Source organism: Oryctolagus cuniculus, chromosome 5 (genome assembly GCF_964237555.1).
Source record: "Oryctolagus cuniculus chromosome 5, mOryCun1.1, whole genome shotgun sequence".
Taxonomy (NCBI): Eukaryota; Metazoa; Chordata; class Mammalia; order Lagomorpha; family Leporidae; genus Oryctolagus; species Oryctolagus cuniculus.
In genome coordinates this window covers 15,800,380-15,815,814 of record NC_091436.1, presented here as the reverse complement: position 1 = coordinate 15,815,814, position 15,435 = coordinate 15,800,380, and the positions used below count along the sequence as shown (strand labels likewise).

The 15,435-nt window shown below is 42.8% G+C and overlaps 1 protein-coding gene across 13 annotated transcripts in view; it reads left to right on the top strand.

The window, feature by feature from the left end:
• Positions 1-15,435, top strand: part of ESR1 (estrogen receptor 1) — a 466,687-nt gene that overhangs the window by 435,096 nt on the left and 16,156 nt on the right. For all 13 annotated transcript variants that reach the window (XM_070073401.1, XM_070073399.1, XM_070073398.1 and 10 more), the window contains exon 7: positions 1,419-1,552. In XM_070073401.1, coding sequence (XP_069929502.1) covers positions 1,419-1,552 — 134 coding nt within the window. The remainder of the gene's footprint in view (positions 1-1,418; positions 1,553-15,435) is intronic.

Below are 15,435 nucleotides of genomic sequence, written 5' to 3'. Positions count from 1 at the left end.
CCTGTCTCCTTATACCACACACTGTTCCATGTTCTTTCATGTTGCTTCCTGTGAATAGGACGGACACACTTCCATGATGCAGCCACACCTCTTTGATGAAATCCTTCATTCTCTTAGAATGTTAATTCAAATAGCACGTAGTAGGCACATCTTTGCCTACCCTCCTTTGCAATATCAATGGTCTTTGCCCAACCATAGTCTATAGTTATTGTTGTTTTTCCTGTACTTCAAAAGCACTTCAAAATACATCATTTGGGACTTATTCTATTAATTCAAGGCCATAAGCATCTTGAGAGGAAAGGCTGTGTTTTTTTCTCTTTCCATAACTACTACAATGCCTAGAATACAGCTGCAGATCACTAACATATAAAGTAATTTATCTGAATTCTAATCATTTTTATTGTCCTTTTTTTTTGGTTGAAGAATTACACTCATAATAGCATGGCATATTTGGGAATTTAACAATACATCTCTTCTAAGAATTTAAAGTGACAATATTTTACTGATGGAAAATCTCTCTTTTTTTTTTTTTTTTTTTTTTAATTTTTGACAGGCAGAGTGGACAGTGAGAGAGAGAGACAGAGAGAGAAAGGTCTTCCTTTGCTGTTGGTTCACCCTCCAATGGCCGCCGCTGCAGCCGGCGCACCGCGCTGATCCGATGGCAGGAGCCAGGATCCAGGTGCTTTTCCTGGTCTCCCATGGGGTGCAGGGCCCAAGCACCTGGGCCATCCTCCACTGCACTCCCTGGCCATAGCAGAGAGCTGGCCTGGAAGAGGGGCAACCGGGACAGAATCCGGCGCCCCAACCGGGTCTAGAACCCGGTGTGCCGGCGCCGCAAGGTGGAGGATTAGCCTAGTGAGCCACGGCGCCGGCTTCTTTTTTTTTTTTTTTGTTACCCTCTCTAATTAAAATGAATGTTCCTGCTCCAGGAGCAGAAGGGACTGCAGTGTGTGGTTACAAATTTGGAGCCAGGCCGGTGCTGCGGCTCAATAGGCTAATTCTCTGCCTTGCGGCGCCGGCACACCGGGTTCTAGTCCCGGTCGGGGCGCCGGATTCTGTCCCGGTTGCCCCTCTTCCAGGCCAGCTCTCTGCTGTGGCCAGGGAGTGCAGTGGAGGATGGCCCAAGTCCTTGGGCCCTGCACCCGCGTGGGAGATCAGGAGAAGCACCTGGCTCCCAGCTTCGGATTAGCGTGGTGCGCCGGCCGTGGCGGCCATTGGAGGGTGAACCAACGGCAAAAAGGAAGACCTTTCTCTCTCTCTCTCTCTCTCTCTCTCTCTCTCTTCACTCTGCCTGTAAGAAACAAACAAACAAAACACAAATTTGGAGCCAGTAGATTTTTATCTGTGCAAACCTGATCATGTTTGTGAATGCTTTTATGTTCTTTAACACTTTTTTTTTCTTTGCTGTGTCTTCACAGGAACCAGGGGAAATGTGTAGAGGGCATGGTGGAAATCTTTGACATGTTGCTGGCTACATCGTCTCGGTTACGTATGATGAATTTGCAGGGAGAGGAATTTGTGTGCCTCAAATCTATCATTTTACTTAATTCTGGTGAGTTGATAACATGAATTTAATGCTGGGTTGCTAGGAGAAATATTAATATGTATTTTTCAACCAGATACAATCTACCCACTCTAAAAGCATAGTGTAATAAATTCAAAAAATAGTGACACACATTTAAAATAAACTATTGTAGTGTAGATTATTTATAGAGGGAGAACTGTGCTGGTCAAATATGATGAATGAAAAATGGTAATTGGACACTGAATCACATGGCCTTTTTGTTGAAGTGTGTGTATCTTTTCATAGATATGAGCATGTTTGGTTAAAATGATATGTGTTAATAGACATAGGTGTGTGTCAGAAAGTAAGTAGAACAGTGACCTTGTTAAGGTATTGTGACCAATTCCAAGCTCCACATAATAAGGAGAGAGGGTTACTTGAAACAGACCACGTTTTTTTCTGGTAAAAACTGATGAGCCACAATTATAGTTGGCTTAGCTTTCTGGTTCCAAAACTGAGGAACATGCAAGCAAGCAAATGCATCCAGGTGAAAGAGCATTTTTATTTGATCTGTGGGTCTGCTTCTATTGTCCCTTCCTATTTATTCATTCGAGAAACCTTCACTAAGAGAACATCTGTTTGTGTTTTTTTGTTGTTGTTTTTTGTTTTGTTTTGGAAAGGGGTTGGCTCTTCTGTGAGGGTCACTGCATTCCCCTGGATGGAAACTGTGGTTCAGCCTGAATTGGCACCTGAATCCTCCCAAATCTCCAGTGATTGGGCCTAAGCACTGGTCTTCAGCCTGTGGGACCTGCAGCTCACGATTGAGTGTCAGCTGCAGAGCAGGTGGGCCTAAGCACTGGTCTTCAGCCTGTGGGACCTGCAGCTCACGATTGAGTGTCAGCTGCAGAGCAGGTGCACTTCACCTGGGCCCGTATCCCCTGGCCCCACTTCGTGCCTCACACTCACTCACCTACGGTAATCAGAGCTGTTTGCAAACCTAGACCTACTGTAGTTTCCTCTCCCACTGTCTACAGTCTCAACTTCTCAGTTGCACAACTGAACTTTGTTTCAATCAGACATGGAGATTCAGTGCCACCTTCTCTCTTCTGGAGTTTTTGACTCTTCCTCATGAATATAGATCCTGTTGCACCTCCCCTCACAATTTTCCACTTCTCTTTCCCACCAATGCTAGTAACTCATATTGCTGAATGATTCTCACCATAATCATTCTCACTTATCATCTGATAAAAGGAAGTCTGTAATATTATGCTGGGCCAGGGCTGATTTGCACAGTGAAGTTGCTTGATAAATACTGTGATCTGCACTAAGGAAGTGATTGCCACTCCATTCAAGTTTCAGGTCCCACTCACACGCATTGTGCCTTTCATTTGAGTCACTTGTCCAATACGTTGAAGGGTCCAGATCTCACAATGGCTCTTTATTGGGTGAGAATTCTGGGAGCAGTGCCACTCGGCTGCATGGTGCCAGGTCCTGAACCTGCTCCTCCTCTGGTGGAGGCCTAGCATGTGCGGCCAGCTCTCGTGTGGGCAATGTGTTAACTTCAGCAAAAGCAGGTCTATCAGGGATAATGACTCCCTCTTCCCACTTTAGTTAAGAAAGAATACCCCAGATAGGAACTGAAATCAGCCAGACTTGTATTGACAACACAAGTGAAGGGCTCTGATCTTGGTCATTAAAAATATTTCCTTCTGACGCATCTAACCTTTCTCTGCATTATTGTTCTGTTTCAGCTTCTGGGACAGAGTAGGTTCTTTTTTGAAAAAATATTAAAAAGTCAAGACTTTTGCCATGAGAGCATTGGATTCATGGACCCAGTTCACAGCCCAGGGGGGAAGCACTTGCAGTGCTCAAGGGAAAATCTTTTCTTAAATACTAGCACCAGAGCCTCAATGCTATCTTTCCCATTCTAGGATCTGGCCTTGATGGGACATTTCACACAGGCTGAGCTTTCAACCTCTGTCCTCTCACTTCTTTCTTAGGATCTTCTGGGCATTTACTTGCTCTTGAAAGGTTGGAACACTGTTTTGGAAATGCAAGACACTGTATGCTAACACAGTTTAACCATTTGTGTTTGTTTTTTAATGAGATAATGGGGCAGCAGTTTATCTTTCTCTCAAGGCAATGCTGCTGGTTCAGGAAAGGAGTAACAAAAGAGAAGCCGTCCCTACACCCTGTAACAAGGGGAAGTGCTCTGCTCAATGCAAAATTGAGCTATGTTTTGGAAGAGTGGATCTCCAGCTGAGCTCAGCTCCTGGTGGTTGACACCGCTCCTGGAAAAACAGAATCAAGGAGGATAGACTCTGAAACACAAGGGGATTGGTACCAAGGGCCTTTTTTCAGAGTGAAAAAAGCAATCCCTGCTGTGAAGTTTGCTGCCATGAGCACTTTTCCTCTCCACAACCAGAGGAAAGAATTTTTCTAAAACTCCAGCTGACTCATATGACTCCAGGCTGGGGTTACTCTTTACCTAGCATGAGGCAGATTACAGAGTGACTCTAACTTCAGGAATTTCTGAGAGAAGCCAAGCTGGCAATGCTTCAGGAAACCTGAGTAGAGGAGGCCTTCCAATGACCAGGAAGCAGAACTTCAGTGTATAGAGGAACCCATGGTTTCATGTGAAGCCCCAGTTGCCAGAGGCTGAGGAGGTTGTGTTCATATTGGCCCTGACTTTGGGGTAGAAGCATGAGGGGAAATGAAAGGCTGTTGTGAGAACCTGCTAGGAATGTCCCTTTGGAAGCCTTGCGAGGATCTCCCAAATGCCGGGATTTCCATGGGAAGCACTCTTTGTGGCTCTTTGGGAGTGGGAGACATTTGCCATGAGTTCTGCCTCATTAAGAAGATTTTATTACTTTGCTTTTGAAATCTCAGAATGATCCATAGGACAAATACTGTTTTTCCATGCCACCCTAGAGAGACATTCCTGATCCATCCAAAGGCAGCTTTGCAAAATCAATGCCAGCTTTGAGGCATTCTGAGAATAAGAATTGTAAGATGCACTAAGAGAAAAAGGCTGTGAAAAGTAGCAGTGGAGGGGAGGGTTGGGGAATTAGAGCCATGAACAGGGACCAAGAAGGCTCTGTGCATGTTCATGGCATTCCTTCTAGCCAATGTGACTTCAGTTCTTCTTTGTGATCATTTAAATATTTATAAATCTTCTAGACCTAGATAAAGTCTCCCCTTATTCAGGAAGTCTTGCAGCTACCGAAGTCCATAATGAATCTTCCTTCTTCGGACTATTTTAATTCCTTGAGTCAGTATATACTTTATATTATGATGATTTCACTCATTTACTCAATAGTTGCATTCATTTAGCCAATAATTCAACATTTATTCTAATTTCCCAATAAACTATTTATTCCTCACAGTCTTTAGGTTGTGGACTGTCAACAAATCCAACATCATTCAATCAATCACTTAATAGATGCTTATGTGCCAAACATGGCCAGGAGGACCTAGAAGTACTCTTTTTCCCAATGTTTCCACCATCCTGAGACATGTTATCCTTTTCAGTGTGCCAGGGATCTAGATCAGATCAAACTATTGAATGGGAGAGATAATGCTCATCTTGTGTCACTGAGAGTAAAGGAGAAATTGTATTTAATGTGTCTTTTGCAGTTAATGGATTTCAGTACCCTTCTGTCAATGACAGCTGTTGTGATCATTGATTAGAATCTCAGTACATACACTTGGTATAAGCCAAAGTCTTTTTCTAAAATAATTAAGAGTATTAGTTCTTTGGGTTTTTTCTTCAAGATTTATTTATTTATTTGAAAGGCAGAGTTACAGAGAGGCAGAGGCAGAGGCAGAGAGAGGTCTTGCATCTGCTGGTTCACTCCCCAAATGGCCACAATGGCCAGAGCTGGGCTGATCCTGAGCCAGGAGCCTGGAGCTTCCTCCAGATCTCCCACTTGGTTGCAGGAGCTCAAGGACTTGGGGCATCTTCTGCTTCTTTCCCAGGCACACCAGCAGGGAGCTGGATCAGAAGTAGAGCAGCCAGGACTGGAACTGGTGCCCACAGGTGATGCCAGCACAGGTGGCAGCTTTAGCTGCTAGACCACAGCGCTGGGCCCAGGGCTTTAGTTTAAACGCCTCCAGTGAGGAGCTGGCACTGTGGCATGGCAGGTTCAGCTGGTGCCTGCAGTGCCAGCATCTCATATGGGTACCAGTTCAAATCTCAGCTGCTCTACTTCTGATCCAGCTCCCTGCTAATGTGCCTGGGAAAGCAGTGGAAAATGGCCCAAGTCCTTGGGCCTCTGACACCCATGTGGGGACTCAGAGGTATCTCTTGGCTCCTGGCTTCAGCCTGGCCCAACCCTGGTCTTTGTGGCTATTTGGTGAGTGAACCAGCAGATGGGAGATTTCTCTCTGCTTCTTCTTCTTTCTCTGCAACTCTGCCTTTAAAATAAATAAATAAATCTTATAAACAAATAAATACCTCCAGTGAGGCTGACAAAAAAAATGCAGAACTCAAGGATGATAATAATAATAGAGACTGTGACCTTACCCTAGGCTTTTAAATTATTTTACTTAAGTTTTTTAAAAAAACATTTAAGATATACAAATTCCATGTATTTCATATTAATATATCTAGGAACATGGTGATACTTCCCACCCCACCTTCCCTCCTGCCCACACTCCCACCTTTCTTCCTCCTCCCTCCCCTATTCCCACGCTTAGTTTTTACAAAGATTTTTCAGTTTACTATATACTCATAATATTAACTGTACACTAAGAGTTCAACAAATGGTATGAAGAAAAAGCAAGCTGCTGTTCCTCAATAGTATTTAATTATGTTTAGAAAATGTTGGCTGGCGCCGTGGCTCAATAGGCTAATCCTCCGCCTGTGGCGCTGGCACACCGGGTTCTAGTCCTGGTTGCTCCTCTTCCTGTCCAGCTCCCTGCTGTGGCCCAGGAGTGCAGTGGAGGATGGCCCAAGTGCTTGGGCCTTGCGCCCGCATGGGAGACCAGCATAAGCACCTGGCTCCTGGTTTCGGATCGGTGCAGTGCGCTGGCCACAGCCCACCGGCCGCAGAGGCCACTGGGGAGTGAACCAATGGAAAAAAAAACAAAAAAAAGACTTTTCTCTCTGTCTCTCTCTCTCTCTGTCCACTCTTCCTGTAAAAAAAGAAAAAGTTAGTGAGCCCTATCCCATGGATAGTGACTGAGAGTGACGCGATATGAACTTCAGTGTTGAAAGACCGTAATGAAAATGAGGTGAGCCACCGCGGAGCCACCACGTGCTCATTCACCACCCTTCAGTCGACCTGTTCCTTGCCATCCTCGCAGGTCAGACCACAACTCTCTCTGAGGGCGCTTTTCGAGATTCACGATCTCTAATAAGTGCTTAGTTTGACCTTCAAATTCAATTTAATAATTGTTTCTACATGCTGTCTGAGCCTCTTTCTGAGGCCATATATGTGATTCTGAAGAGCTTCATGTTCTTCACTCCCTGGTAACTTTCTTCAGTTGGTTCCCGGCATAGCTGGTCAGACTGCAGATTCCAGCTCCTTGGTCCTCTATTTCCTGTGGGTGCTGTTTCCTCTTCTCATCCACAAGCCACTTGCAGCTGCCCAGATTCTTCTCTGTGTCACAGTTAGCAGCACCGCTTGTTACACCTGCAATGTTTATGCTATTGAAATGTAGCCGTGATCACCTGTTCACCCAAAGCCGATCTTTAAGCAACATTTTTCTTTTAATTAATGGAATAATAAGTAGGAAAATGAGGCCAAATCCATAGAAGCTTAAAAATCCAAATTGAAAAGTTAAAAAATCAGGATACTGGAGAGAATTATGGCAGTATCTCTGAAGTGTGCATAGTGGTCTACATTTAGCATAAAAATGGGACATGTGATGTTGAGCCAGAATATATATATATCACAATCAAAATGGTGTGAGCCATTGTCTGTCACCTAGTTCTGTTTCGTTGATATGGTGGCCAGCTGAAATGCGTGATGCTGAAGCTGCTTCCTTCCTATTTTTTTGCTTAAATATATTCATCCCAGGCCACACTCTGGTCATCGAAATGTTTATTTCACGATTTATTACAACAAGCTCTTGCCACAAAAAATGTATCTTCCCTCCAGAGCAGGGTTATTTGTGCTCACTCTGTATTATTAGGCAGTTACTCAGAGCATTTATATTTTTTGATTTATAAATAAGCCAATGATTCAGACAGTCCCTATATTTAGATGAAAGAATGTTTTGAAAACATATTGACTGTCCACATTGAGAATCATTAATTCTCAGCACTGAAAGTAGAATTGTGACTGGAACAGGCACGTTGTCAGGGATGCCCATTGTTGTCACATGGGAGATTTGATTTTATTATCTTTTGAGTTCTTTGTAATGCCAAGCTTCCTCTCCAGGGCATCTGCTTATTGTCATTATTTTGAAATAAACAAAACTTCAGAGTTACTAAGTGGATCCTTTTTTCTGTCTCTCTGACTGGATTCTGCAGGCAGCCAAGTCAGCTTCTGGAGGTTTTCCTTGCTACAATTTCTGGGATGGGCTTAAACAAGCCTCATGATCTGCATTAGCTTCCTGGAAATGTGGTGTGTCCTAGACTTTGCCATAAGAAGGTACTTGGATTCGAGAGAAGCTATTCTGCCACTTACTTGTGGGAGTGATAGAAGCCCGTTGATGAGCTGTGTATGTTTCAGTGTATGTGTAGTTCCTGGAAAACTGAAGTCTAACTTCAGGCTGTTCTACAAAGCTTTGAGTCTAAGCCATGCATCATGGCACTTAGCTGGAAGACTTACCTCTCCGTCTCTCTTTCCACTGTTGTCTCCATTTCTCCCTTATGTGCCTCTGACCCAAGCGAAGCAGCTTATTAAAGCACACCTCTGCTCCAAGTTCTCTCTCTTATCAGTCTCCCCCTCTGGAGCCTCCTTCCACACGTTCCCCAGAAGGCATGGGGCTGTATTTATGTGTTGAGCTTCATGCAGTTTGGCTCAACTCTATTTTCTCAGATTTTTTGTGTTATTTTCACTTAGGGGTTTTGTTTTTCTTTTTTAACTTTTATTTAATGAATATGAATTTCCAAAGTACGGCTTATGGATTACAATGGCTTCCCCCCCATAACGTCCCTCCCACCCGCAAACCTCCCCTTTCCCACTCCCTCTCCCCTTCCATTCACATGAGGATTCATTTTCGATTCTCTTTATATACAGAAGACCAGTTTAGCATACATTAAGTAAAGATTTCAACAGTTTGCTCCCACACAGAAACATAAAGTGAAAAATAATAGATGATTTTTTAAATGATGATGAAATCAGATCAGACCAGACCTATTGTCATGTTTAATCCCAGTGAGAGTCAAGTTGGGAATTGATAATTTCTTTTTTTTTTTTTTTTACAGAAGATCAGTTTAGTATACATTAAGTAAAGATTTCAACAGTTTGCACCCCCATAGAAACACAAAGTGAAATATACTGTTTTGAGTACTCGTTATAGCATTAAATCTCAATGTACAGCACATTAAGGACAGAGATCCTACATGAGGAGTAAGTGCACAGTGACTCCTGTTATAGAGTTTACAGATTGACACTCCTGTTTATGGCATCAGTAATCTCCCTATGCACCAGTCATGAGTTTCCAAGGCTATGGAAGCCCCTTGAGTTCACCGACTCTTATCTTGTTTAGACAAGGTCATAGTCAAAGTGGAGGTTCTCTCCTCCCTTCAGAGAAAGGTACCTCCTTCTTTGAAGACCTGTTCTTTCCACTGGGATCTCACTCACAGAGATCTTTCATTTAGGGTTTTTTTTTTTTTTTTTTTTCTGGCCAGAGTGTCTTGGCTTTCCATGCCTGAAATACTCTCATGGGCTTTTCAGCCAGATCCGAATGCCTTTAGGGCTGATTCTGAGGCCAGAGTGCTGTTTAGGACATCTGCCATTCTATGAGTCTGCTGAGTATCTCGCTTCCCATGTTGGATCACTCTCCCCTTTATTTATTCTATCGGTTAGTATTAGCAGGTACTAGACTTGTTTATGTGATCCCTTTGACTCTTAGTCCTTTCATTATGATCAATTGTGAATTGAAATTGATCACTTGGACTGGTGAGATGGCATTGGTACATGCCACCTTGATGGGATTAAATTGGAGTCCGCTGGTATGTTTCTAACTCTACCATTTGGGGTAAGTCAGCTTGAGCATGTCCCAAATTGGACATCTCTTCCACTCTTATGTTTAACAGGGATCACATTTCAGTTAAATTTCAACACTTAAGAATAACTGTGTATTAATTACAGAATTAAACCAGTCATATTAAGTAGAACAGACAAAAAAAAACTACTAAGAGGAATAATGTATTAAGTTGTTCATTAACAGTCAGGGCTATGCTGATCAAGTCACCGTTTCTCATAGTGTCCATTTCACTTCAGGAGGTTTCCTTTTTGGTGTTCAGTCAGTTGTCACCGATCAGGGAGAACACATGGTATTTGTCCCTTTGGGACTGGCTTATTTCACTCAGCATGATGTGTTCCAGATTCCTCCATTTTGTTGCAAATGACTGGATTTCGTTGTTTCTTACTGCGGTATAGTATTCTAGAGAGTACATATCCCATAACTTCTTTATCCAGTCTACCGTTGATGGGCATTTAGGTTGGTTCCAGGTCTTGGCTATTGTGAATTGTGCTGCAATAAACATTAGGGTGCAGACCGCTTTTTTGTTTGCCAATTTAAATTCCTTTGGGTAAATTCCAAGTAGTGGGATGGCTGGGTCGAACGGTAGGGTTATCTTCAGGTTTCTGAGGAATCTCCAGACTGACTTCCATAGTGGCTTGACCAGTTTGCATTCCCACCAACAGTGGGTTAGTGTCCCTTTTTCCCCACATCCTCGCCAGCATCTGTTGTTGGTAGATTTCTGAATGTGAGCCATTCTAACTGGGGTGAGGTGAAACCTCATTGTGCTTTTGATTTGCATTTCCCTGATTGCTAGTGACCTTGAACATTTTTTCATGTGCCTGTTGGCCATTTGGATGTCCTCTTTTGAAAAATGTCTATTGAGGTCCTTGGCCCATCTCTTAAGTGGGTTGTTGGTTTTGTTTTTGTGGAGTTTCTTGATCTCTTTGTAGATTCTGGTTATTAACCCTTTATCTGTTGCATAGTTTGCAAATATTTTTTCCCATTCTGTCAGTTGTCTCTTCACTCTCCTGACTGTTTCTTTTACAGTACAGAAACTTCTCAATTTGATGCAATCCCAATAGTTGATTTTGGCTTTGACTGCCTGTGCCTCCCGGGTCTTTTCCAGAAATTCTTTGCCTGTGCCAATATCATGAAGGGTTTCTCCAATGTTCTCTAATAACTTGATGGTGTCAGGTCGTAGATTTAGGTCTTTAATCCATGTTGAGTGGATTTTTGTGTAAGGTGTAAGGTATGGGTCTTGCTTCATGCTTCTGCACGTGGAAATCCAGTTTTCCCAGCACCATTTATTGAATAGACTGTCCTTGCTCCAGGAATTGGTTTTAGGTCCTTGATCAAATATAAGTTGGCTGTAGATGTTTGGGTTGATTTCTGGTGTTTCAATTCTGTTCCATTGGTCTATCCATCTGTTTCTGTACCAGTACCATGCTGTTTTGATTACAACTGCCCTGTAGTATGTCCTAAAATCTGGTATTGTGATGCCTCCAGCTTTTTGTTGTACAAGATTGCTTTAGCTATTCGAGGTCTCTTGTGCCTCCATATAAATTTCAGCACCATTTTTTCCAGATCTGAGAAGAAGGTCTTCGGTATCTTGATTGGAATTGCATTGAATCTATAAATTGCTTTTGGGAGAATGGACATTTTGATGATATTGATTCTTCCAATCCATGAGCATGGAAGATTTTTCCATTTCTGGGTATCCTCTTCTATTTCTTTCTTTAAGGTTTTGTAATTTTCATCGTAGAGATCTTTAACGTCCTTGGTTAAGTTTCCTCCAAGGTATTTGATTGTTTTTGTAGCTATTGTGAATGGGATTGATCTTAGAAGTTCTTCCTCAGCCATGGCATTGTCTGTGTATACAAAGGCTGTTGATTTTTGTGCATTGATTTTATACCCTGCTACTTTGCCAAACTCTTCTATGAGTTCCAATAGTCTCTTAGTAGAGTTCTTTGGGTCCCCTAAATAAAGAATCATATCATCTGCAAAGAGGGATATTTTGAGTTCTTCCTTCCCAATTTGTATCCCTTTAATTTCTTTTTCTTGCCTAATAGCTCTGGCTAGAACTTCCAGAACTATATTGAATAGCAGTGGTGAGAGTGGGTTTTGTTTTTCTTCTGGCTTACAAGGAAGACTGCAGCAGCCGTTGAAATGAGTGATACCTATGGTCCACCTCCTTGTGAGGACTGACTACTTCCCAGGCATTGTGCTAAATGTTAGAAACACAAAATTGCTTGTGCTTGTCCCATCTAGAAAATGCTGGGAAGAGTAGTTCCTACATTTGGTTTACATGAAGTGAGGCATGAGAACCAGTCCCTGGAACCCCAGGGCTGCTCCACAGAGGTGACTTCATGGTCATACTGATAGCAGAAATAATGTTTGATTAAAAACTCAGCCCCAGCCATTGGAGGGTGAACCAACGGCAAAGGAAGACCTTTCTGTCTCTCTCACTGTCCACTCTGTCAAAAAAAAAAAAAAAAACAAACAAAAAAACAAACAAACAAACAAAAAATAAAACTCAGCCCCTAAGTCAAGGACCTCATGGTCTGCTAATACAGACAGACATAGCATGAGAATTGTTTTCTAAAATATTAAATTGTGATTATAAAACAGTATGTTCAATTTAAATAATTTAAGAATATAAAATGTAACTAAGGAAATATAAAATCGCCTGAAGTTAACCAACCATATTGACATTTTGAGGCATCTTAATGGAATATCCTGTAAGTGTTAAGAGCAATGGACTTTGATGCCACGTTCAAATCCCTTTTATGCAACTTCTTGCTTTTAAGACATTAGAAAAGTTGCTTAAACATTTTGTGCTTCCATTTCCTTGTGCATGAAAATGGAGATTAAAGTGCCTCCCTCACAGGGTATTGTTAGTGCCAGTTAGCTCTTAGAACAAGGCCTGCTTTCTGTGTTACCTACTATTTTCTTTCCTAGCCATACTGTGTATGCATTTAATTAGGTCATGAGCTGCTTAATATCAGGGATTCTTTTGGAGAACTATGATTTTGTCTGTGTATAAACAGCATGTAGTACACTTACACACACCTAGAAGATGGCCTCTTCATACAATCAACATGCAGCAAGCATGAGATTGGTGAGGCTGCTGCTGGTATAATCCAGCACACTGTTTCATAGTAAACTTTTTAATAATTATAATTTTCTAAAATCTTCACTATAGTGAATACTTAAGCCAGCAATATGATTATTTATCATCAATATGATGCAATGTACATAATGGTATGTATTATAGTTTTTTGTGACTAGAGCATGGTAAGTTTATTTATGCCAGCAACATCACAAATATATTAGTAATGTATTGCACTATGATGTTACTCTGGCTATCACATCAGCTGGAGATAGGAATTTTTCAGCTTATTATTTTCTGGGACCATTGTCATATATGCGGCATATAGTAGCTAGAAACCTTGTTATACCACATGATTATATTTACACAGTTTGGTTAGGATTGTACATATATTTTTCTTTAAAATGCATTTTTGATCGGCTTTGTAATCAGTTGTGAGGACATAACATGATTTAGTCAACAAATTTGAAACTGTTAAACAAGTGATTTTTCTCCTTTAGTATTATGAATACTAATTGCTTTGAAATCTTTTTATGCCTTTTGTTCACTTTTTAAAAATGTTTATTTGAGAGGTAGAGTTACAGAGAGAGGGAGAGACACAGAGAAGTCTTCCATCTGCTGGTTCACTCACCAAATGGCCATAATGACAAGAGTTGGGCCAATCTGGAGCCAGGAACCAGGAGCTTCTTCCTGTCTCCCATGTGAATGTAGGGTTCCAAGCACCTAGGCCATCTTCCACTGCTTTAGCAGAGAGCTGGTTGGGAAGACGAGAAGCCAGGACATGAACTGGTGCCACAGAGGCCTAACTTACTACAACACATTGCCGGTCCCCAAAATTTAAATTTTTGAAAGGCAAAGTGAGAAAGGTGATGGTGGGAGACACAGAGAAAGAGCTCTTTCATTTGCTGATTCACTCCCCAAATGACCACAATGGCCAGGGTGGGGCCAGGAGCTTGGGACTCCATCCAGGTTTCCCACAGAGGTGGCAAGGGCCCAAGTGCTTGGGCTATCTTCTGCTGCTTTCCCAGACACATTAGCAGGGAGCTGCATCAGAAACAGAATAGCCGGGACCCGAACAAGTATTCTGACATGGTTTTCTGGTGTCACAGGCAGTGGCTTAACCCACTGTGTTACAATGCAGGCCCTTATCCACTTTTGATTATTACTTTTGCCTATGTTACTAGAAGTCTATCTACTAGTCTATCCACGGCTCACTAGGTTAATCCTCCGCCTGCGGCGCCAACACCCCGGGTTATAGTCCTGGTTGCTCCTCTTCCAGTCCAGCTCTCTGCTGTGGTCCGGGAAGGCAATGGAGGATGGCCCAAATGCTTGGGCCCTGCACCCGCATGGGAGACGAGGAGGAGGCGCCTAGTTCCTGGCGCAGCATGCCGGCCGTAGCGGCCATTTCCGGGGAAGACCAGTGGAAGGAAGACCTTTCTCTCTGTCTCTCTCACTAACTCTGCCTGTCAAAAAAAAAAGTCTATGTACTGGCTGAAAGGAGTGTAAGCATGTTTAAAGCTCTGGAAGCATTTGCCAAACAGTCCAGCAAACTTTGTCTATCAGTTGACAGTGTGGAACATGAGTCGTCAGAGCTGCCTGCAGATGGAGAAGGAGCCCAGAGAACACACCCCTTCCTCTTGCCAGCCAGTCAAGGGTTCTACACAGCTTACGTTAAAATCATCTCCTTCTGAAGAAAAGTATCTTTTATCACAGAATTGTGCTTTATTTTCTGATCTGTATAGGTGCTTGTTAAGTAAACTTTAAGTTCCATAACTTCAGGGGAAAGGTGTTGTGGTACAACAGATTAAGTAGCTGTCTGCAACGCCCACGTCCCATATGAGCACTTGTTCGTGTCCTGGCTGCTCCATTTCCAATCCAGGTCCCTGCTAATGCACCTTTGAAAGCAACAGGTGGCCCAACTGCTTGGGCCCCTACCATTGTGTGGGAGACCCCAGATGGAGTTTCTACCTCCCGGCTTCAGCCCTGCCATGGAAGATCCCGATCTCTAACTCTGCCTTTCAAATACATATATCAATATTTTAAAATTGATTTACTTATTTGAAAGGCAGAGTTACACAGAGAGAGAGGGAGACAGAGAGAGACAGACAGACAGAGATCATTCATCTGCTGGTTCACTCCCCAGATGTCTGCAATGGCCAGAGCTGCGCTGATCCAAAACCAGGAGCCATGACCTTCTTCCAGGTCTCCCACATGGGTGCAGGGGCAGAAGCACTTGGGCCATCTTCCACTGCTTTCCCAGGCCACAGCAGAGAGCTGGATCAGAAGTGGAACAGCCGGGACTTGAACTGGTACTGATATGGGATGCCGGCACTGCAGGCAGCAGCTTTACATGCTACGCTACAGCACCGGACCCAATAAATCAATATTTGAAAAATATCTTGTTACTTGCACACTCTGCTGGCAAACTTGCCTTATTCCATGCAGTCAGGTGCTCAAAGCAGTGGGACCATTTTATATCTCACCTTCTGCCACTGGCCCTTTGCCACTGAAAGACAAGAGATTGAAAAGCTGTAAGTGCATTTCTCTTTCAAAACTTTTCTAGCTGCCTCACGATTACACTTGCTCTGTGTACTAGGGCTTGGTTAGTTGATGTGACTCCTCCTGATCAGTAAAGAGCTTGAAAGCAGCAGCTTGTGGCTACACTGTCACTCCAGCCATG